The following is a 24,884-nucleotide window of genomic DNA, read 5'->3' as shown; positions in this document are numbered from 1 at the left end:
GGATTTTTTTTTAAATAGATCTCCAGATGGTTGTGACAGTTTCATTTTGTTTTCTTCCGGGGGCATCGTTTTGTGTCCGTGATTGATCGCCCTGTAAATACACTCCTGGAAATTGAAATAAGAACACCGTGAATTCATTGTCCCAGGAAGGGGAAACTTTATTGACACATTCCTGGGGTCAGATACATCACATGATCACACTGACAGAACCACAGGCACATAGACACAGGCAACAGAGCATGCACAATGTCGGCACTAGTACAGTGTATATCCACCTTTCGCAGCAATGCAGGCTGCTATTCTCCCATGGAGACGATCGTAGAGATGCTGGATGTAGTCCTGTGGAACGGCTTGCCATGCCATTTCCACCTGGCGCCTCAGTTGGACCAGCGTTCGTGCTGGACGTGCAGACCGCGTGAGACGACGCTTCATCCAGTACCAAACATGCTCAATGGAGGACAGATCCGGAGATCTTGCTGGCCAGGGTAGTTGACTTACACCTTCTAGAGCACGTTGGGTGGCACGGGATACATGCGGACGTGCATTGTCCTGTTGGAACAGCAAGTTCCCTTGCCGGTCTAGGAATGGTAGAACGATGGGTTCGATGAGGGTTTGGATGTACGGTGCACTATTCAGTGTCTCCTCGACGATCACCAATGGTGTACGGCCAGTGTAGGAGATCGCTCCCCACACCATGATGCCGGGTGTTGGCCCTGTGTGCTTCGGTCGTATGCAGTCCTGATTGTGGCGCTCACCTGCACGGCGCCAAACACATTTACGACCATCATTGGCACCAAGGCAGAAGCGACTCTTATCGCTGAAGACGACACGTCTCCATTCGTCCCTCCATTCACGCCTGTCGCGACACCACTGGAGGCGGGCTGCACGATGTTGGGGCGTGAGCGGAAGACGGCCTAACGGTGTGCGAGACCGTAGCCCAGCTTCATGGAGACGGTTGCGAATGGTCCTCGCCGATACCCCAGGAGCAACAGTGTCCCTAATTTGCTGGGAAGTGGCGGTGCGGTCCCCTACGGCACTGCGTAGGATCCTACGGTCTTGGCGTGCATCCGTGCGTCGCTGCGGTCCGGTCCCAGGTCGACGGGCACGTGCACCTTCCGCCGACCACTGGCGACAACATCGATGTACTGTGGAGACCTCACGCCCCACGTGTTGAGCAATTCGGCGGTACGTCCACCCGGCCTCCCGCATGCCCACTATACGCCCTCTCTCAAAGTCCGTCAACTGCACATACGGTTCACGTCCACGCTGTCGCGGCATGCTACCAGTGTTAAAGACTGCGATGGAGCTCCGTATGCCACGGCAAACTGGCTGACACTGACGGCGGCGGTGCACAAATGCTGCGCAGCTAGCGCCATTCGACGGCCAACACCGCGGTTCCTGGTGTGTCCGCTGTGCCGTGCGTGTGATCATTGCTTGTACAGCCCTCTCGCAGTGTCCGGAGCAAGTATGGTGGGTCTGACACACCGGTGTCAATGTGTTCTTTTTTCCATTTCCAGGAGTGTATTTATCGCGTGCGCTGTTAGTAAACAGAGAACTGTGTGGTGTAACGTGTTTTTCAAAGAACTGAACAGTACTCGCATAGTGAATGTCCACAAATGTGTTTATTTCAAAATTCACAACAAAAATTTACAGCACGTAAGTTTTCACTTACAATGAAGCACAAAGAAACTGTTATAGACATGTGTATTCAAGTACAGAGACATGTAAACAGGTAGAATACGGTGCTGTGGTCGGCAACGCCTTTGTTAAACAACAAGTGTCGGCCCACTGTTAGATCGGTTACTGCTGCTACAATGGCAGGTTATAAAGATTCAAGTGAGTTTGAACGCGGTGTGATTTTCGGCGCCAGAGCGATGGGGTAAAGCATTTCCGAGGTGGCGTCGAAATGGGGATTTTCCCGTACTATCATTTCACGAGTGCCACATGGATTTCGGGAATCCGGTAAAACATTAAATCTCCGACATTTCTGTGGCTGGAAAAAGACCCGGCAGGAACGGGACCAACGACGACTGCAGAGAATCGTTCAACGTGACAAAAGTGCAACCCTTCCGGAAATTGCAGCAGATTTCAATGCTGGGCCATCAACAAGTGTCAGCGTGTGAACCATTCAACGAAACATCATCGGTATGGGCTTTCGGAGCCGAAGGCCCACTCGTGTACCCTTGACGACTGCACGACACAAAGCTTTACGCCTCACCTGGACCCGTCAACACAGACATTGGACTGTTGATGACTGGCAGCATGTTGCCTGCTCTTACGAGTGTTGTTTCAAATTGTATCGATCAGATGGACGTGTACGGGTATGGAGAAAACCTCATGAATCCATGGCCGCTGCATGTCAGCAGGCTACTGTTCCAGCTGGTGGAGGCTCCATAATCGTGTGGGGCGTGTGAAGTTGGAGTGATGTGGGACCCCTGATGCGTCTAGATATGACTCTCACAGGTAACAAGTACGTAAGCATTCTGTCTGACGACCTGTATCCATTCGTGTCCACTGTGCATTCCGACAGACTTCGACACTTTCAGGACAATGTGACACCGCAGGGGTTGGAGCCTATTCTAATCTAAGTGAAGTGAATTAAAGTTCAGGGTGAAAAAATCAAAACTATGAATTTAGCCGTTAACACTGTAATTCGTTCGGAGATGGGAAACCACTAGGAACAGCAGTTCAACGGAATCTAAATTGCAAGATAAACACGGACAAAGGTAAAACAATGGTAAGGAAATGTTGAGCTTGGGGGCTGGGAGATGGGAGGAACGCCTACCTATATCGGCGAGCGAGTGGTCGAACGATCATTCCGAGAACGCATCCGTAATTATTCCGTACAGCCACCTTCGAAACAACAGAGGACGATATGTCGAGTAAGCGAGCTCTACGGCTCTAAAGTCCCATTACACAAGAAATAGTACTATGCTTTTGTGGTCGGACAAGGATCTGTTTGCGAAATTTAACTGCACTTGTAGGATAGTTTCACTTAAATCAGGGTCCCGGAAAAGCGGTCTGGCACCTCCCTAGGAATTTTTTTAGCTCCATTGAAGATGTTGGCATCGGAGATTTAAAAGGGTACACGTGTGTTAAACCGCAATGTCAGTGTAATTCGCCGCTGCACTGGCACCAGTGAACCACGGCAGTGGGTGACCAACGTCATGCGACGGCCAGGGGCGTCGTCGAGGTACTGTGTATGTGTGTGTACAGTATAACTAAGATGAGGTGAACTCCGTTGTTCGCTGAATAAATTAAAATGACATTTTAATAGCATTTAAGTCTTCTTCTGTTAAAATGAGTGTTCTTTGATCCGATCTGGTAGCTTGGCGACGTCTCGTGTCATGTGTATTAATGAAAAATAAATAACTCAAGGATTGGTTGAAATGAATGTGTGTATAATCTGATGTTACGAAGTCCTCTTCCTTTCGTGTCGTAGTTTATGCCATAGCAGCTGAACATAGTTTTTCGCTTTAAACTAATAAAATTCTATTCATTTTGTCTCTTGTGGAATTATTTTCTTAGTGCACCTGCTTAGCTAAATAATTACGGGGTTCGCAACAAGGAAATGTAGCTTTTTAGTGGTTAAATTATAAAAGATATTTTTTTTATGCGATTGGTTACATTTTATAGTTAGAAACTTATTTATTTATTATCTGCTTACGCAAAAATTGTGACTTCCTTTTCACTCACTATGACGGAAGTTACGACTGACAAAATCAGACTAAAGAATATTACGTACAGTCGGTCCCCATAGCAGTGTCATTCGTGTTGGTGAGGTGAAAAAAAAAAGATTACTGCAGTTGCATGGTGAGGAGGGGGAGAGAGGGGAATGTTTTTCACTTTATCCTGCGTTGGTACCAACTCAGGCGCCACGCACCGATCAGGTGCTATTGTACAAATGGCATACGGATTTAAAATTTCGTGAATACGTATTACAGGATTGTTCGTGCTCAGTTCTTTCGCACATTTGTAGTAATAAACATGGATTTAAGCCAATTGAGCTGCAGTACAACTCAATGAGTAGAAGGCAAATTACGTTTAAAATGTTTACCAAACATCTAACTTCGTGTATCGTTTCACATCGAGCTTCGTTTTTCCTATCTCTTCGTGAAGTGGAAATTGTACATGACTCCTATGGGCCAGGAATATCTTCATCGTCATCAATGGCTACAAGTGTTATTAATTAATTTGGACACATGTTCATCGCGCAACTACACTGCAACAGTTAGAACGTTGTGACTGGCAGCAGTTGAAAACGCGACGTCATATTCACGAAGATTACAGACTTTCAACGATATACACGATGAAGATTTAAAAAACTGACAAACTACAGGGACGAATTCGTGACTGGAAATGGATGAAAAAAAAATTGTATGAACATGTATCCCGAAATGCATCGTTACCACGGTAGACGACGATGACAAATGACAGTTCCTCTGACCACGTGTCGTGTGTTCCTCGTGTACTGCAGGCTGCGTGATTGACGCAGCGTACTGTAACCAGCAGCACGTCCCTGTATTTATGCCCGTAACAAGCCGTGATCGTGTTTGTGTATGGTAAGACAGGTGGAAATGGTCGAGAGCCAGTACGGCTATACCAAAACATGTACCCTCACAGACACGAACCACATCACACAACATTTCGAGCCCATTTAGGGAGTTTGTGGGTCAGTGGTCCTTTCAGACAGATGAACGTGCAGGGAGATGGCGAGCTGTGCGTACACCAGATCTGGAGAGCCGTATTCCACAGGATATTGATACGAACCCTTGTAAAAGCTCCAGGAAAGTTGCCCGACAACATTCTGTAAGTCAAAGTACGCTACTGTCCCTGTCACCTGCAACACGCAAGGAACACATGACACTTGGACAGTGGAACTTTAATTCGTCAGCGCCATCTACCTTCGCAATGATGCATTTCCGGACATATGTTCATAAAAACTTTTTTCCCATTTCCAGTTAGGAATCTGCCCCTACAGTTTGTCGGTTTTATTAATGTTCATCGTGTACATCGAGCAGAACTAGGGAGAAAAGTGACATTGCCATGGGGACAGACGGTAGCACCCGTTGTTGACATTAAATCCTGTATTTTTATTGTTTTGATTTAAAAAAATATGTTTTACAAACCTGAATTTCAGAACAGTATTTTGATAAAAGGTTTTTCTCGTTGTAAGTTAACTGAAGTTTCCAAACATCCAAATTTCCGATTTTTATGGCTGTGGGTGGGTTGGGAGGGTGGGGGAAGTAGGGGTTTGTATGGTTCAAGAGGTACGTTCCGGTACCTAAAATTTCAGAAATTAATCACTGACTTAAATAAAAAATTCACTGCATGGACAGCGGTGTGGAGCAGCGACTGTGGAGAGGGCGAACTGCTTCAGACTGTGGCCACCCTGCACTCGCCAGCTGTGGGGCAGGGACAGCCGGTTGCGGCCAGTCGCCGCCTCCCGTCTTAGTCACCTGACACGGGAGGCGGGTAATACTACCGCCGCGGTGAGCGGCTGAGAAATTGGGGCACACTGGGACTACAGACACGACTGGCTCAAGAGCAAACCTTTGCCAGTGCTGGCTACAGTGCAACATGAAAGTTCCAGTGTTCAATGTCTTGCGAAGATACGAAACACGAAGAATTAAAAACTCGATACCTTCTATTTGTTGGATATATTCCAACCTCTGTTTTCGTCTGCCGATTTTACCCTTTACACCTCTATCTAGACCACAGAGGTTACTTTTTGATATTTTAACACGTCTCCTATCATCCTCTTCTTTCTTCTTGTTAGTGTCTTCCATGTATTCGTTTCTTCGCCTATTCTGTCGAGAATCTCCTCATTTCTTACCTAAGCAATCTATCTAATTTTTAACATTCTTCTGCAGCATTACACGTTATACGCTTCGATTCTCTTCAGCTCCGGTTTTCTTCATAATTCACTACCGTACAATTCACCAAACGTACAGTCTCAGAAATTTCTCCCTCAAATTAACGCCTATGTTTGATTCTAGTAGACTTCTTTCGGCCAAGAAAACCGTCTTTGCTTGTGCTAGTCCGCTTTTTATGTGTACCTTGCTTCATCCCTCAGGGGTTGTTTTGCTTCCAAGTTTCTCATTATTTTTATTTGTGTTACTTCTCATTAGTTTCGCCTTTCATCAGTTTATTCCCAATCCATACTCTGTATTCATTAAACCTCTCATTCCATTCAACTGATTCCTGAGGATATCAATGTCACTAGCGAAACTTATCATTCAAATCATTTCACCTTCAATTATAATCCCGTTCTTAACATTTCTTTTATTTCCGTCACTGCTTTTTCAGTGTTCGGACTGAACAGTAGGAGCGAAAGACTGCATCCCTGTCTTACCCCCTTTTGAGTCGCAGCGCTTCATTGTTGGTCTTCCAGTCTTATTGTTATCTCTTGGTTCTTGTACATATTGTATATCACTCGTCTTTCCCTGTAGCTTATTCCTCTTTTTCTCAGGATTTCGAACACCTTCCACCATATTACAATGTCCAACGCATTTTCCAGGTCGATTATCTCTCTGGTGTCTACCTTTCGTAAAACCAAACTGATCGTCGTCTAATAGTTCCCGAATTTTCTTTTTTTTTCACTTTTTCTGTACGTTGTTCTTGTCTGAAACTTGGGTGCATGAGATGTTAAGCTGATTGTGCGATAGTTCTTGCACTTGTTTACTTTGGAACTGAACTGATGATATTTTTCCGTAAGTCTGTGGTATGTCGCCAGTCTCATAGGTTCTACACACCAACGTCACTAGTAGTAATAAAATAACTAACCGACAGAAAACTAAACTGTGTCCGACTATTTTAAAACAAATGGAAACTTCCACAAAGCGCTCTCGGTTTCGTTGCCGCCACATACTGTAATAAAACACAATTTCGATGATCATCTCCGTCATTTCTATCATAAGCAAATGACAGTCAGTTGTACGTGGGCTGTTATACTGTATACTGACTATTTATTAACTGCTATATTCTGAATGTTGTATACTGATGAACACTGACAGCCACTTGGTCCTGACGATGCAGACGAGCCGGCCGTTGTGGCCGAGCGGTTCTAGGCGCTTCGGTCCGGAACTGCGCGACTGCTACGGTCGCAGGTTCGAATCCTGCCTCGGTCATGGATGTGTGTGATGTCCTTAGGTTAGTTAGGTTTAAGTAATTCTAAGTTCTAGGGGATTGATGAGCTCAGATGTTAAGTCCCATAGTGCTCAGAGCCATTTGAACCATTTGTTGCAGACGATAGTCGAGTGTCAACTGTGATCGGGTGCTGCAAGATTACACAGAATGTTCTATACGAGGACGTCGTCGAGAGAAATTTCTTTCTGAACTGATAGCTTATAACTACGGTGTGGTGAACTTGTACGCAATATTGAAATAGAAATGAGCGTTTTGCGTCATTGGCCAGGAGGCCCCTTGCGGGACAGGTCCCGCCGCCTTGGTGCAGCTCACATTACATTCGACGCCACATTGGGCGACCTGCGCGCCGGGTGGTGATGAAATTATGATGAAGACAGCACAACACCCAGTCCCTTAGCGGAGAAAAGAGACCCAGCCGGGAATCGAACCCGGGCCCGTAGGACGTTTCTAGCATTTGCAGACTTATAGAAAGTTTTTCACAATTTCGAGTGGAATACTCTCTTTCAAATTCTGAAGTTAGCAGGGGTCAAATACAGGGAGCAAAAGGCTATTTTCTGTACAGAAACCAGACTGCAGTTATAGGAGTCGAGGGCCACGAAATAGAAGGACTGGTTCAGAAGGGAGTAAGACAGGGCTGTTTCCAATATTATTCAATATGTGTATTGAGCAAGTAGTAAAAGAAAAAAATAGAAAAATTGGGAGTAGGAATTAAAATCCATGGCGAAGAAATAAAAACTTTCAGGTTTCCCGATGACATTGTAATTCTGTCAGAGACAGGAAAGGACGTGGAAGGGCTTTTGAACGGAATGGACGGTGTCTTGAAAGGTGGATATAAGACGACATCAACAAGACCAAAGCGAGAGTAATGGAATGTAATCGAATTAAATCGGGCGACCGTGAGGGAATTAGATTAGGCAATGAGACACTTAAAGTAGTAGATGAGTTTTGCTATTTGGGGAGCAAAATAACTGATGATGGGCGAACTAGAGAGGATATAAAATTTAGACTGGCAATGGCAAGAAAAGTGTTTCTGAAGAAGAGAAATTTGTTAACATCGAGTATAGATTTAAGTGTCAGGCAGTCGTTTCTGAAAGTATTTGTATGGAGGGTAGCCATGTATGGAAGTGAAACATGGACGATAAATAATTTAGACAAGAAGAGAATAGAAGCTTTCTAAATGTGGTGTTACAGAAGAATGCTGATGATTAGGTGGGTAGATCTCATAAGTAATGAGAAGGTACTGAATAGAATTGAGGAGAAGAGAAATTTGTGACACAACTTGACTAGAAGGAGGGATCGGTTGGTAGGACATGTTTTGAGGTTCAAATGGTTCAAATGGCTCTGAGCACTATGGGACTCAACATCTTAGGTCATAAGTCCCCTAGAACTTAGAACTACTTAAACCTGACTAACCTAAGGACATCACACACACCCATGCCCGAGGCAGGATTCGAACCTGCGACCGTAGCAGTCCCGCGGTTCCGGACTGCAGCGCCAGAACCGCACGGCCACCGCGGCCGGCATGTTTTGAGGCATCGAGGGATCACCAATTTAGTATGGAGGGCAGCTTGGAGGGTAAAAATCGTAGAGGGAGACCAAGAGATGAATACACTAAGCAGATTCAGAAGGATGTAGGTTGCAGTAGGTACTGAGAGAAGCTTGCACAGGATAGAGTAGCATGGAGAGCTGCTTCAAACCAGTCTCAGGACTGAAGACCATAACAACAACAACATCTCTGTGTCATTAGTTGCGATTTTAAATTGCATTAATATTAAATAAAACATACTTTACTCATTTTATTACAATTTTATCAACCTTCAAATGGAACAATGTGTTCCATGAAGGCCGGCCGAAGTGACCGTGCGGTTCTAGGCGCTGCAGTCTGGAAACGCGAGACCGCTACGGTCGCAGGTTCGCTTCCTGCCTCAGGCATGGATGTGTGTGCTGTCCTTAGGTTACTTAGGTTTAACTAGTTCTAAGTTCTAGGGGACTAATGACCTCAGAAGTTGAATCCCATAGTGCTCAGAGACATTTGAACCAAGCCATTTGTTCCATGAAAGTATCAGGATTTTCAAAGTGTTTCGTCATAGGAAAATTTGGGAACTCCCTCTTTAGACTATGCGCAATAATGCTGAAGACGTAATATGTGATCAACATTGCTACTGATTCTGCAGCGTCACGCCTGTGGTTTACAAGAAGAGAGCAGCGCTCTTTTAACGATGTACGTAGCTGACAATAGCATTGAGACACAAGGTTATAGAAGCTACTTGTGCCTTTCCAGTCAACAACAAGCAGACATAAAAATCAAACGATAAAGGGATAATACTAAAATACACTCCTGGAAATTGAAATAAGAACACCGTGAATTCATTGTCCCAGGAAGGGGAAACTTTATTGACACATTCCTGGGGTCAGATACATCACATGATCACACTGACAGAACCACAGGCACATAGACACAGGCAACAGAGCATGCACAATGTCGGCACTAGTACAGTGAATATCCACCTTTCGCAGCAATGCAGGCTGCTATTCTCCCATGGAGACGATCGTAGAGATGCTGGATGTAGTCCTGTGGAACGGCTTGCCATGCCATTTCCACCTGGCGCCTCAGTTGGACCAGCGTTCGTGCTGGACGTGCAGACCGTGTGAAACGACGCTTCATCCAGTCCCAAACATGCTTAATGGGGGACAGATCCGGAGATCTTGCTGGCCAGGGTAGTTGACTTACACCTTCTAGAGCACGTTGGGTGGCACGGGATACATGCGGACGTGCATTGTCCTGTTGGAACAGCAAGTTCCCTTGCCGGTCTAGGAATGGTAGAACGATGGGTTCGATGACGGTTTGGATGTACCGTGCACTATTCAGTGTCCCCTCGACGATCACCAGTGGTGTACGGCCAGTGTAGGAGATCGCTCCCCACACCATGGTGCCGGGTGTTGGCCCTGTGTGCCTCGGTCGTATGCAGTCCTGATTGTTGCGCTCACCTGCACGGCGCCAAACACGCATACGACCATCATTGGCACCAAGGCAGAAGCGACTCTCATCGCTGAAGACGACACGTCTCCATTCGTCCCTCCATTCACGCCTGTCGCGACACCACTGGAGGCGGGCTGCACGATGTTGGGGCGTGAGCGGAAGACGGCCTAACGGTGTGTGGGACCGTAGCCCAGCTTCATGGAGACGGTTGCGAATGGTCCTCGCCAATACCCCAGGAACAACAGTGTCCCTAATTTGCTGGGAAGTGGCGGTGCGGTCCCCTACGGCACTGCGTAGGATCCTACGGTCTTGGCGTGCATCCGTGCGTCGCTGCGGTCCGGTCCCAGGTCGACGGGCACGTGCACCTTCCGCCGACCACTGGCGACAACATCGATGTACTGTGGAGACCTCACGCCCCACGTGTTGAGCAATTCGGCGGTACGTCCACCCGGCCTCCCGCATGCCCACTATACGCCCTCGCTCAAAGTCCGTCAACTGCACATACGGTTCACGTCCACGCTGTCGCGGCATGCTACCAGTGTTAAAGACTGCGATGGAGCTCCGTATGCCACGGCAAACTGGCTGACACTGACTGCGGCGGTGCACAAATGCTGCGCAGCTAGCGCCATTCGACGGCCAACACCGCGGTTCCTGGTGTGTCCGCTGTGCCGTGCGTGTGATCATTGCTTGTACAGCCCTCTCGCAGTGTCCGGAGCAAGTATGGTGGGTCTGACACACCGGTGTCAATGTGTTCTTTTTTCCATTTCCAGGGGTGTAATTCCAAAAATTAGTACCGCTTTCCGTGCAGGACTTCAACGACAAACCTGGAAGGATTCTATACTTCACAAGGGCATCATGATTTTGTTCATAAACACGCTCTTTTTCTCCCGCCGTTTATACACATAAGCCAGGTGAACTAGTTATGAGTCGCAGCATAGTCAACGTGTTGTTAGTTGTCATGCTGGCTGCAACACTTCACTGTGACCTACCAGTCATTGTTTACATATCAGATCCTCTATCTTACGAGGGCTACGAACTATTTGAACTGAGCGAAACACTTAAGCGTTACAGTGCGGTTAGAAATAGTGGCAGAGACGCTCATCTGCGTATGGGATCGATTCCCCAACAGGAGACATTGATAATACAGTATCTTTGCTTCACTTTATCCATAATTTCCAGAAGTATCGAGTCGTCGCCTTGAGAATGTTGGTGATCGAATATGTGCTGTCAGAGCACCGGATTTTGTAGATGACTTGATGTGACAGGTGTGTATTGCATGACAGCCAGTGTGAGTTGTTGCGGGTTATACGGGCAACAGAGATGACGTAACCGTTTGGACAATATTGTGAGAGCATACTAACTCCAGTAGTTGCGAACCTCAACTCGCTTTGTTCTTCTATAGGATCCATAGCGCTGTAGACAATGGCGCTCTTGTTAATATCGTCTTCCTTGACCTCAGGAAGGCATTTCACACTTCCTCGGACTGCCCTTTAATGAAGAAAATACGAGTTTACCGAGTATCGGACAGAGCTGTAACTGGATTCAAGACTTCCTTGCAGGAAGAACTCCGCACGTATCTCTTGACGGAACAATATCGGCAGATGTAAAGCTAATTTTCGAAGTACACTAAGGAAGTGTGATAGGACTGTTTCGGAAGCTCTTTAAGCAGTTCGCAGGTCATATTGTTGTCTATAAGAAAGCAGCAACCGCAGAAGACAGTTTCTACTTGCAAAATGACTTAGGGAAGATTGACGAATGGTGCAGTGACTGACGGTTGACCCTGAAGGTAGATAAATGTAACACTATAGTGCATACACAGGAGAAGAAACCCACTTCTGTAGAACTACACTATTGATGATAAAGTGCTGGAAACGGTACGTACCATAAAATACCTAGGAATAACTATCCAGAGCGACATTAAGTGGAATGGCCACAAAAAAGCAAATAGTAGGAGAAGCAGACGACCGACAGTTTCATAGGAAGAATCTTAATTAAATTTAACTCATCCATGCAGGAAGTGGCTTACAAGGCGCATGTTCGACAAATTCTTGAGTATTGTTCATCAATCTGGGACCCTTAACAGGTAGGACTGCTAGAAGAGGCAGAGAAGATCCGAAGAATAGCTGCGCGCTTCGTCACATGTTCATTTAGTCGGCGCGAGTACTTTACAGACATGCTCTACAAACTCCAGTGGAAGACTTTACAAGGGAGACGTTGAGCATCACGGAGAGGTTTACTGTTGAAATTTCGAGAGGGTACGTATTTTCCGGGAAGAATCTGACAACATATTACTTCCTCTCACATAGATCTAGCGAATGACTACGATGAGAAACTTAGAGAAATTATAGCTAATACAGAGGCTTACTGACAATCATCCTCCCCACGAATCATTAGCGAGTGGAGCAGGGTAGGAAGGATCAGGTGGTGGTAGCAGATGTACCCTTCGCTCCACACCATCAGGTGATTTGCGCGGTACTGGTGTAGATGTACATGTAATTGCAATTACTAGGAATACTTCATTCACCACATCGTATCGAGTTTTTGCAGTAGTTTATTCATAAAAATGGTAATAATGTACACTCCCACACGCACGTCTTATCCATAGTTGAGGCCTACTTTATTCGTGACGATGATTTAAATCGTCGAAAGAGTCATATTTATGGTCTGATGAACACAGCACAGCTTGTTGTGAGCAACAAACCTTGGTACGTGTGTGTTGGAGAAGTAGCATATTATATTGTCGATGCATCAACACAATTAACTGTACACTATTGGAAACGTTTTATACATCGCAGGATCAACGCATTTGCCTGTTTTAAAACCCACCGTTTTTCGAGCGAAAAGAGTGTGTGTGTGGGTGGTGGGGGTAGGGGGGGAGGGGTTAGCAGTATGTCACTGACACCACAGCTGTGATCGTTGTCCAAATCACTTACACGTTCCACAATATACAACTGAATCTTGTCATACTCTGCTTATTCGAATGTGCCTTAGCATAATATAAATTTTGTGTAGCTGTAAATGTTGTTAATCATTCTTAAACCATTATATATAGGAGATGTACATGAATCGTAATAAACTGGTTCTAAATATTTCCTTAACAAAATCAGTGTCATTACGAGTGGCCTATCGTTCCTCAAAGTTCGATGATTTGACCTGGAAAATACTGTTCATAATATGGACATACTTTCTTTGGCGATGTCACTGCAGAACTGTAAACTGCCTGAATTATTTAGCAGAACAATGGAGAATCATTAGTAATGTCTATGAGAGGAACAACAGTATCAACAAGGAAATCTTAGAGACGGAGCACTAGATCATTTCGATGCGGAAAGGAAATGGTAGTGGCCCCAGATGAAGATCTATCCAAAGATTCGTCTTAAACTTCCAAGTCGAAGAAGCAGGCGTCTATTTTTAAATTTTTATTTATTTTTTATCATTCACAATTACAAAATATCGCTAAAACATGCCATACTATACACGTCTTTATGTATGATAAAGAAGTGTATGTATTAATTATTACTTGCAGCTACATACTAATACTACAAAACGCTCTACCCATTATCCAACTATTTGTATTACTCGTTTATAATACTGCCTTTTTACTGCTGTCATTACATTATCGCTATGTTGGTTCAAACTAATGCTTCGAATCTGCTGAAGTTCGTTTCTGTCACTGGATCGGCCCTGAAGTTATCCCGCTCAACAGCTGAAATCCTTGGTAACAAGATGGATATTCAGTAGCAGTTAGACTGCGCCTATCAATTCCACGACTCACAGTAACAAATCGGAATCCACATTTCCGTAGTCCCTTGCACCTTTGCAGGCTTGAAGAACGTTTCCCTCAGAAGTTGCCGACCTCACTACTATCTCTCCATCTGTACGGTATGTTGATTGCCAGGGACGGCAGCATACTGTCGGGTGGCTCGTTGCCTCAGTAGCTCTCCTTGCACTCTCCTGACTGCTGAAGCTGTAAATAAAGGTCCATAAACTCGGACCATACGTCATAACTGACACCAATATAGGTAGATGTTGTGCCCTCATTGATATCGACGGATATTGGAATTGTCTATTTGCGATATTTGCAATTTCATATAACATCGTTATATCTTTCCTGCCTTCATTCCCTGTATGATGTACGAAATTATGGTGTTCAGCAGGGAATAAACCTATATACCTTGTTACCACGCGTCTTGTAATCGTTGCATGCTTTAATTTTATTTTAGGATTTGTTGATAGACTCCATTTCAGCAAATTATGTGTGTTTCTCTGACGCTATAATGACAATTTGCCACATCGGCACGGTCCTCCAAGTTCATGGTGTCCTGCATTAAAATTGTCTTCTGTGGTTCTTTTCCTTCGTCACCGTCTACAATCAAAACACGTCATCAGATGCGACCAGTCTGTCTACATTACTGCTGTCGTGTAACGTTTGCAGTATGGGCTCCATTGCTGCACTGAGAACTCTGGGCCTCATTCTTACCGCTTTGGAGAGCATTTCGAGATGGCTTACATTCCTTGTCTCATGTTGCAACAACCTCTTGGTTATTTGTACGCGCCTCGGGACACCCTAACTGGCCAGGCGACCTAACAAGGAAGATCACCATGACCATCTTCGGCTGGACATTCTTCTGTCCGCGTTTGCTTACAAACAAATTTGTTTTTGCTACGGGTCCGCCTTGACCATAACAGAATTTTTTCTTCATTTCTTTACTTTATCCAGACAAGTTTCATTGAAATTTCAGCATCATCAGTGGGCTTTTATTTCCTTTCTATTAAACAACATGAAACTGCTCTTTACTACTAGTACATATATGAATGGGTGATTGTTGAAAGAAGTCATACTTCTCACTTTTTGTCGAGCTTTCTTTCTACGCGTTGCAGTCAGTGTTTTTTCTGTAATAAGTGTCAAAAAGTACCTAAGCCAGTGACTCTCTTCCCATTTAACACTCAGACATTGGCAACACTGCAAATTTTGAAGATACATGAACATATAAGCTCCTTTCCTGTGTACATTACGCACTTTGCATCTGATACAAACATCACGCATTCGTCGTGTGAACTGTCCGCCAAAAAAAAAAATTATTTGTATAAAGTAAAATATCCTGTACAAATACTAAGTATGAGTTTTTTAAAACATATTTTTATAAAATTTTAACCTTAGGTATGGTAAACCACAAATGGATACCTGTTGCTTTTGTGAGGAAAAAAGGTGCGTATATGTGGTCCTTACATACAGGATACTGCGAAAAGAGTCATGACAGCAGACTTAATGGTGTGCGTGAGGCGAGCTAAATAACTCACATCTGCTCTTAATGTAATGACTATAAAGAATAAAGAAAATTAAAATGTCTTAGGCCCTGTATTTCACTATATGCAAAGTACAAGAGTACCGTAGATTCTTGTTTCGGAAATTTATTGCTTGAGTCAACTCACAGTGAATGTTTTTCAACACTAAAACCGATTTAGCCCGCTACTCGATCTACCATGAATGTCCGGCCCACAAAGGGCCCGATAAAGCTGCTTCGTTCCCGTCTAACATCATTAAAACAATTTACCCAAGACAGTTACCAAGTTCTACCTGTCTTCAGATAATTTACAGGGCAAAATAGGAACCATACTTTGTCAAGAGTTTGTCTTGCCCTAACCAATACATGAAGTTTTAAAATGATTTAACAGTGTTTTTCTTTTAGGTGTATATTCATACAATCCACATGACCAAAAATTCAGCGTAATAAAATGACCCAATAGTAACTGTGATCGTGTCTACACTTGGGTGCAGTCTTCAAGCTTATAGCTTGAGAAAGAAAACATCCAGAACAATTAACAGTCAGGACCGACATGATCACTGGCTGTTCTGCTCGGTGACCTACTTATTACAATGAGCCGTTAATCTCGTTGGAAAGCCATACATCTTCCAAGAAATGGAAGAGTGCAATTTAGTATTTCCAGATATCATTATAGTGAGTACTCATGAACACAAAGGTATTGGAATACATAAGTTTAGGTGGTTTTCATAGCCTGAAATACTTTTTCCTCGAAAAACTAGTGGTGTATCTTTACCTAGTCAAGAAGCTTATCCGCAAGGAAAAACGCGTATCAAAAATTGCGAAATTAAAGACTTAAAGAAAGTTATGCTGCATATTGTAGAGCAACTTGTACAGCGGGCAGTAGCGTTTCTTTTCCCACAATGAATAAGGTTCAAAACAAAAAGTCTTTGTAATGGAATAATATTCATTAGCTATTAAAGATTTTTGTTTGCAATATGAGCTAACAGATATCACTCATTATTTGACAAAACCTGCATTGTTTCAAGCAAAACCATACTTCAAATTTTATTGAGTGTCAAAAGGTACCTAAGTCAAGAAGATAAAGTAACTTTTTCTGGTTCCCTATTAGAGATTTCGTGTCAAAAATGTACCTAATTGTAGGGCTATGTATGCATTTTAATATATAATTTTATCAAAGCCTATTTAATAAAACACAAGAAAAAATAAGTTTGTTTTTCGCGAAACTATGAAAAAGTGACTTAGGTGTCTTTTAACACTCACCCATACCTATTATTTCAAGTTCTGAAGAAACTGTTTACAAACTTTAAAAACAAAACTTTGTACATATAGCTTATTACCACAAGCTGTGCTTTTCCTGTTTTTTTTTTTTCCTTACATGTGTTTCCCTTTCGAACTTTGTCATCTGCAACCATACAGAAAGTATTTTAGAAAAATTATTTACTTTGCAATCTTAAGAATGGGAGTGTCGTGGTTGGGCCTAATATTAATTATTCTATGTGAAAGAATGAATGTTAGTGTGTGTGTATGTGTGTGTATGTGTGTATGTGTGTGTGCGTGTGTGTGTGTGTGTGTGTGTGTGTGTGTGTGCGTGTGCGTGCGTGTTTGTATGCGATATGTCTCACTTTTTCTGGTTTCCCCATCACCTTCACTGTGAAATTCCACTATTTAAGCTTCACTGTCACTATATGCAAATTATGAAAACAAGATGGCTGACATTCTTGGAAAGAGTTCTGAATCTTTGTGAGGTGTGTTCCCAGTGTGTGTGTGTGTGTGTGTGTGTGTGTGTGTGTGTGTGTGTGTGTGTGTGTGTTCGTGTATATGTGTGCACGTGAGAGAGAGAGGGTGAGTAGATGAAGGACTGTGTTCAATTAGATTTTTCTATTATTATTTACTTATTTAATTTTGTGTGTAGGTTTTTTTATGGATTGGTGTTGTCTGATGGATCTTTGTAGGCAGTGAACAGAGTTTCACTGCTGAGAGTTGCTTATTCCTTTATTATTTCTCTTTCTTAAACTATGATTTTTTGCACTGAACAGTTATTGATTTTGTGGTGACTTGCTGCAGTTAAGAAGTTATCGAAAGCGCCAGAAATATTTAACATAACCGCTAGAGCACACGTAAAATGAATGGCTGTCGATAGTGAGATCATCTAATTTATTGCTTGCCTGCTTGACCTGCCTCTGCTAAATCCGCCCTGCTGACGGCTTGATTGATGCAACATTCCATGTCTTGGTAATGTAGCAGGAGGCAAAAGAGGACAGTCAGATCTGAATGTCTTAGGATGATAGTCCTACCCTTTACCGCGAATCTCCACCTAAAGAACTGAAGTCAACAAATAAAAATTTCAGAACACGAGTAAGGGTAGAAGAGGGTCACATACAGATGTGAACGTTCGCCAACGACTTACCCCTTCTGGCAGAAGTATGACTTCCAATTGTTCAATTGTATTCACAGTCTATAGAGCACAAATTGTGGACTTAGGAGAAAACAATATAAGAACAAAGCAATGAAAGAAAAATAGTGACTTATTAAAAATCAAATATGAGGAAGACGTAATAATTAGAAGAAGACGAAGAATTTTCCTCTCTAGAAAAGAATGTTATACCATTAACTGGAGTCTACATCCGCACTTGATAGAACATGATCATAATTTTAAAGAAAATGGCAAAATTTATAGAGGCAGACCAAGAAAACTTACTTCGAAAAGAGACCTTTCTGGAGGACGGTTAGTCCTTCACACAGAAGAGAAAGCTGAAAGAGACATGCAGAAAATACGCTGATGGAAAAACGTCGCAACACCAAGAAGGATTAGTGCGAGATAAACGAAAGTTAGTAGTTCTATTTCTACATCTGAAACATAACGATTAGTTAAATTTCGCTCCAGTCGTATAAGAATGGCGCTAGTAGCACCACTATCAGGATGCAAATCAGTGACACGACGAACTGTTACAAATCGGCTACTTCAAGGACAGACCTGAGACGGACGCCCTGTAGCGTGCATTCCACGCCATTAGCAATTTCAGTGGTGCCTAGTGAGAGCTGGCAACGGCCCTGCCGCAGTGGATACACCGGTTCCCGTGAGATCACTGAAGTTAAGCGCTGTCGGGCGTGGCCGGCTCTTGGATGGGTGACCATCCAGCCACCATGCACTGTTGCCATTTTTCGGGGTGCACTCAGCCTCGTGATGCCAACTGAGGAGCTACTCGACCGAATAGTAGCGGCTCCGGTCAAACAAAACAATCATAACGACCGGGAGAGCTGTGTGCTGACCACACGCCCCTCCCATCCGCATCCTCCCGGTGGGCCACTCGTGGCCTGAAGACGGAGTGCCCTTTGCCTTCTAGTGAGAGCTCATTGAAGGACAGGGTGGAGGTCTGTTTCCTGATGAAAGCTGGTTCTGTGTCGGTGCCAGTGATGGTCGTGTATTGATTAGACGGAAACCAGTTGAGGTCCTGCAACCGACCTGTCTGAGTGCGAGAAACACTGGACCTGCACCTACAATTATGATCTTTGGTTCGATTTCGTATGACAGCAGGAGCACTCTCGTTGTTATCCCACGCATCCTGATTGCAAATCTGTACGTCAGTCTGGTGATTCGATCTGTTGTGCTGCCATTCATGAACAGCATCCCAGGAGGCGTTTTCCAACAGGATAACACTCGCCGACATATCGCTGTTGTAACATAACTTGCTCTACAGAATGTCGACGTATTGTCTTGGCCTGCTCGATCAGCACATCTACGTCTAATCGCACACATATGGGACATCATCTGACGACAACATCATCCAAACCCAGAGTTAACGGTCCGTGTATTGACCGACAAAGTGCAACAGGCAAAGAACTCCATCTCACAAACTGACATCTGGCACCTGTACAATACAATGCCTGCTTGTATTCAACATTCTGGGGGTTACACCGATTATTAATGTACCAACATTTCACTTCTTCAATGGCCTATTTTGCGCTTACATTCAACCTGTGAGCTTGCAATGTTAATCGCTTGAATATGTTACCTAGACAAATGTATTCACGAAATTTCATTAATCTACATTAGTTACTTTTTGGTGTAGCGGTGTTTTTTCCGTCAGTGTAGAAATAAGTGCTTTTACAGTGCTAAATACGTTATAGTTCGGCAGTTTCGGAAATCCAGGTTAGAAGCTCATTTACGTGTAATAATACAAGCTAAGTGGCATCAATTATAACAAGGTCTTTTATGCTGGGGAATAGCATATCATCCGGGAAAGACCACATTACTTATTTCTGACGCCCATGATGAAAGCGCACATGCCTATGATGAATCTGAGAAAATTACTCAAATGTCCAGCACGAAGTAGCTTTCTTTCCGTGTAAGACAGCAGTGTAGGACGAAGTTTGTAATTCTCGTCCCAGGCTAGTGTGGTTGCCCGTGAGCACATTTGCAAGGATGACAGCACACGGGAGGAGAGCCCAGTGGTCAGTGGGTGCCAGCGGATAAGCAGAGCGGCCGCTGGCAGGTGGAGGCCGTCGCGAGGGTCGGCGGGCGTGGCGCGTGAGCCGCTGGCAGGTATATAAACCCGGGACAGCGAACTCGGCGCCAGTCTGCACCGCCGGCACAACACACCTCCAACATGTACAAGCTGGTGAGCTGGACTACAGTTCTTATCCTGTTCCTGTAGTACTCCTCACTTTTCTGACGTGTCTCTCTTAGCCGCTTACTTCTGTCATTCGACAGAAGTTAAAATTTTCGGAACGTTTTTCTTGGAGAAACAGCAACCTCTGTAATATGATAACTTATTCCAATACATAAAGTCGTGATCGCTTTTAAATTGATTATTTTTATTTTTAGAGTACCGGTTTCGATCATCTAAGACATCATTTTCAGATCTTACATCACGTGATGACCGTAGGAGCTACTGACGTGGAGCAGGTCCATCTGTGCAGGCGTGGAAAACACGCTAGCACAGGTGGGCCTGTTCTATGCCAACGGTTCCTACGGTTAGCAAGGAGTGTAAGATACGGAGATTACCGCTTAGAAGATCAAAACCGGTAGTCTAAAAATAAAAATAAACAATTTAAATGTATAATGCCTGTAGCTATTGAAATAAGTTAAGGTAGACATTAACCGCTTCAAATCAATATGATTTAAAATCCTTTCATCGGTCTTAAGGTGGGAGGCACCAAGAGCTCTCAGTCTAAAGTTTCTGCTTAGCGAACAATGCGTTACAATCCCATATTAAATTACAACTGCTTTAGAAGAGCCTTATGGAGTGGTAAGGTGATCGATGTTATGGGCTCCAGTAGCTCATCTCTAAAGAAGCAGACTTTAAATGACGTTAGGGATTATTGGTTCCAACAGAAGTTGGATCAAATAATATGTTTTTTGTTAGAACGGACATCTTAAATGTCAATCTTATATCTTTACTCACCCTTAATTCATTTGTGCAGTGTGCTTTCTGATTGTACCAAAAAAACCTTTGGATGCTTTTAGCCACCAATACGTCGTAATATGTGTGATTACGCATTTTGTTGATCAGCAGTCAAGTCCGGCATTATCACTTTCGAATTCGTTAGGTTAGTGCTTCTGTAAGAACAGTTCCATGTTTTCCTACGGATAATCTACCTGGTTTCCTAACAGAATATACGAAGAATGAGAAAACATCTTTCACTGAACATGAAACAGAAGAAAAACAGATATTAGTAAGGAACTAGGAGAAAATTAGGAAGAATTGCTACCTACAAGTATCGTTTATGATTGAGGTTTTGTGCAGTATTAGATGAAGTACGGTTATTTCCAATGACAGCTATCGTCTCACGGAATCGGATAGCTGATGTTACCATCCGTGGAACGGTTCTAGCTACTGGTCCCAGTAGTGGTTTCAGCCATTCGAGGAGCAAATTCTCCACTCAGATGGCTGGAAATGTAGAAGAATAGCTGAATGAGTGCAAGAACCTAACACATCGGTCTCAGAATGCACACTCGACAAATTTTAATTCTGTTTTGCTGATGTTGCCTTTATTGGAAAGGGCCATCTCCAGTACCTCTCAAGGGACTGAAACGATATAAGATCCAACTCACCATCGTTCGAAACTTAAAATGGGTCGAACACTCGGGAACTTCGGATGGTTTAGGATGTTTGAGATGACCCTCCACTTTGTTATGTGGGTTTTCATTATGCTTTTTACAAACTTTCTGATGATAATGAGTTTTAACTACCTGTGAACATTCTATTAAAGTGTTGTTGTAGACAGGAAATCGTTTACTTACAGGTGATCCTGCCCCTGCTGTTCGCCGCCGTGTCGGCCGGCTACCTGGGAGGCGTGGCCGTGGCGCCAGCGGCCGTCGCCGCCCCCGCCATCGCCGCCCCCGTGGCCTACGCCGCCCCCGCCATCGCCGCTGCCCCCGCCTTGGCCGTGGCTCCTGCTCTGCGCGCCGCACCTCTGGCCCTCGCCGGCCCCGCCATTGCTGCTCCTCTCCCCTACGCTGCCGCGGCGCCGATCCTTAAGATTCACTAAGGAAAGGATCACTGTAGGCCTAGTGCCATTTGTACATAAATAAAGGTCGAGATGTAAAACAGATAAAAATAATCGTTTTCAATCTGTACACACCCAACACCCGTCTTTTTTGCACTGTTACACTCTTATGTGTACTACTTGACTTGGTGTCTCAACGCCGACTGCTGACGAAAGCACAAGCATACGGAATAGCTTCTCAGATATGTCAGTGGCTCGAAGACTTCCTAGGTAACAGAGCTCAGTACGTTGTCATCGACGGCGAGTGTTTATTAGAGAAAAGCATATCGTGAAGATTGCCCAGAGAAATGTGATAGAATCACTCTTATTTTCTAAAAACATAAATGATCTGGCGGACAGGTTAAACAGCAATCTGCGCCTCTTTGCTGATGATGCTGCGGTGTATGGGAAGGTGTCGTCGCTGTGAGTCTGTAGGAGGGTACAGGATGACTTAGGCAAAATTTCTAGTTGGTGTATTTAATGGCACCTGGCTGTAAATGTAGAAAAAATGTAAGTTAATGCAGCTGAGTGGAAAAACAAACCTGTAATGTTCGAATACGGTATTAGAGGTGTGCTTCTTGACACAGTAACGTCAATTAAATGTCTGGGTATAATGTTGAAAGCAGTTTGAAATGAAATGAGCATGTATGGACTGTAGTAAGAAAGGCGAATGGTCGACTTCGGTTTATTGAGAGAATTTTTGGTTCATCTGTAAAGAAGAACGCACATAGGATTTTAACTTGACCCACTGTCGAGTACTGCTCGAGTGTGTGGGGTCCACACCAGGTCGGATTGAAGGAAGACACCGAGGCAATTCTGAGGCGGGCTGCTAGATTTGTTACCAGTAGGTTTGGAAAACACGCAAGTATTAAGGAGATGCTTCGGGAATTCTGATGGGAAATACTGGAGGGAAGGCGACGTTCCTTTCGAAAAGCACGAATGAGAAAATTTATAGAACCGACTTTTGAGGCTGATCGATTCTATTTCCGGTAACGTACATTTCGCGTAAGAACCATTAAGATAAGATTAGACAGATTAGGACTCGTACAGAGGCATATAGACAGTCATTTTCCTCTCGTTCTATTTTCGGTTGGAACAGAAACGTAAAACACTAGTGGTCGTAAAACGTACTCCCTGCCACGCGCCGTTCGGTGGCTTGTGGAGTATGTATGTAGATGTAGATGCTGATCTCCTTAATACTCTATCTCATAAAAAAGTTAAATGAGGGACACACACATATGCATTACAGACGATCTCTCATTTCAGTGGCAAAACTCACATCTTCGGCAATAGGTAAACATAGTATATTACCAGTTTATGTTCAGAAATCTACAGCCTGATAGTGCTAGTGTTAGCCAGTGAAATAACAAAAACGGCTCAATAGATTGTAAGCTTGGAAGAATGATGTAACGTCTTCTTGTGAATGTTGCAGTTCGCATTTCCGTGCTTGCTAAGAAAATTGGAGAGAAATTCCACCTTATGCAAGACATATCTGTAGCTTTGTTTTCTCTCGGATATATTTCAGCACTTTTTGTGCTATCTTCAGTGGGTTTATTTGTTTATTTTCCTCCTGCAAATAAACTCCCTGAGTTAGCACAAAAGGTGCTGAAACATGTCTGGGTGAAAACAATTTTACAAAGGTGTGTTGCATAAGGCGGAATTCCTCTCCAGAGAGGTAGCATCACTTGCAAGTACCATAAAGAGATGTTTTTGGGACTAAGTGCAGCTCTTAACGCAATAACATGAAAAGAGATTTCCACATGTATGGTTACATAGATAGGAAGCCTGAAATCTTCTTCTTAAAATACAATGTTTCGTCAATGTATAGCTTACCAACTGTGTGAAAGGCTGTCACGATGATGCAGTACCGTCATCCGGAAAAGTTCGCCAAGATGATTTAGACCATAGACTCTCCAAGACAAAAACCACTGAAGAGATTCTGTGTATCGTAAGCAATTAAAAACATCAGTTGCTCAGTTATAGCATTAAAGTTATAACAGATCTCCAAGATGAATTCAATTCAAGATTCTGGACCAACAATGAGTCAAAATTCAATCAATTTTGACCAGCTGCACTGCTCAAAATCATTCCTATTTCATAAAATATCATGTACAATAATAACGTACAACATTCGTACGTGTACCTACAATCTGCGTCATAACACAGAAGTTCAACTACTCTTGGATGGATTCTTAGATACATTAACATTCCCTTTAACGCGGCGGATAACTTACAAAATCATGAGCTTTAAGAATGATGCTGGGCTTTTTGTGCAAGCATATTGTCGAACATCTTGGGTTCATTCGTGCACTACAATCTGTAAATTTAGTCACAACCTAAATGATAACAAATAACTGCTCAACAATTTTCATGGAACAGTATAAAAGTGTCTTTATAATGAAAATGAGTGATTACGTTATGCTCTTCAGTAAGACGTGACTGGAAAGAATGATCTACTGACATATGGAGACACTCAAAACAGTAATGTACCTTCAATACCAATACATATGGACACCACAAGAAAGTAGAAGATAAATCATAAAATGCTACCCTTCGTTTGAAGATGCGAGGCTGAATAAAAGAAACTTGACACAAATGAGACAAGAGTGTCACAGGTGTCATGTATGCCGAAATACAGCATGGAGTAATAAATGTTTTTCTTTTGGGAAAACAGCGTTGGCCAGCACAATTGAACTGCGAATTCCACCTAGTCTTTTTAATTATCCGTCAAAAGGAACTGTTTTATTGTGCTTGTAGTACTGATAATGCAAAAGCGGACATTACATATCGTAAGAAGGTATTTTTTACGTTATAGATGACTGGTCATTTATACTGTTTGTTAGCGAGAGTTCTTTACGTCGTTTTAGCAGTCGGGCAGTCGGTCCTATTTGTGCAGGCACGCCTTCTGAGGTTATCTTGGGTGGCGCACACAGTTGCATTTACTACAGTGTGATCCATTTGTGAAGCCTTTAGTTTCA

General features: G+C 43.6%; 1 protein-coding gene across 5 annotated transcripts in view; it reads left to right on the top strand.

Annotated features, from left to right (window-relative positions):
- The window catches only part of LOC126175303 (cuticle protein 16.5-like), a 147,371-nt gene extending 125,393 nt beyond the window's left edge, over window positions 1-21,978 (top strand). For 2 of the 5 annotated variants that reach the window (XM_049921987.1, XM_049921999.1), the window contains exon 3: window positions 21,759-21,978. In XM_049921987.1, the coding sequence (XP_049777944.1) occupies window positions 21,759-21,909 (151 nt within the window). In that variant the 3' untranslated portion in view covers window positions 21,910-21,978. Of the gene's footprint in view, window positions 1-19,998; window positions 20,037-21,663 lie in introns of those variants that run through there. The other 3 variants (XM_049921976.1, XM_049921975.1, XM_049921977.1) reach the window with 2 other exon arrangements.
- Window positions 21,979-24,884: the final 2,906 nt, after the last annotated feature.

The sequence above is a fragment of the Schistocerca cancellata genome, chromosome 3 (assembly GCF_023864275.1).
Source record: "Schistocerca cancellata isolate TAMUIC-IGC-003103 chromosome 3, iqSchCanc2.1, whole genome shotgun sequence".
Lineage (NCBI taxonomy): Eukaryota > Metazoa > Arthropoda > Insecta > Orthoptera > Acrididae > Schistocerca > Schistocerca cancellata.
This window is presented reverse-complemented; position numbering and strand designations above follow the sequence as displayed.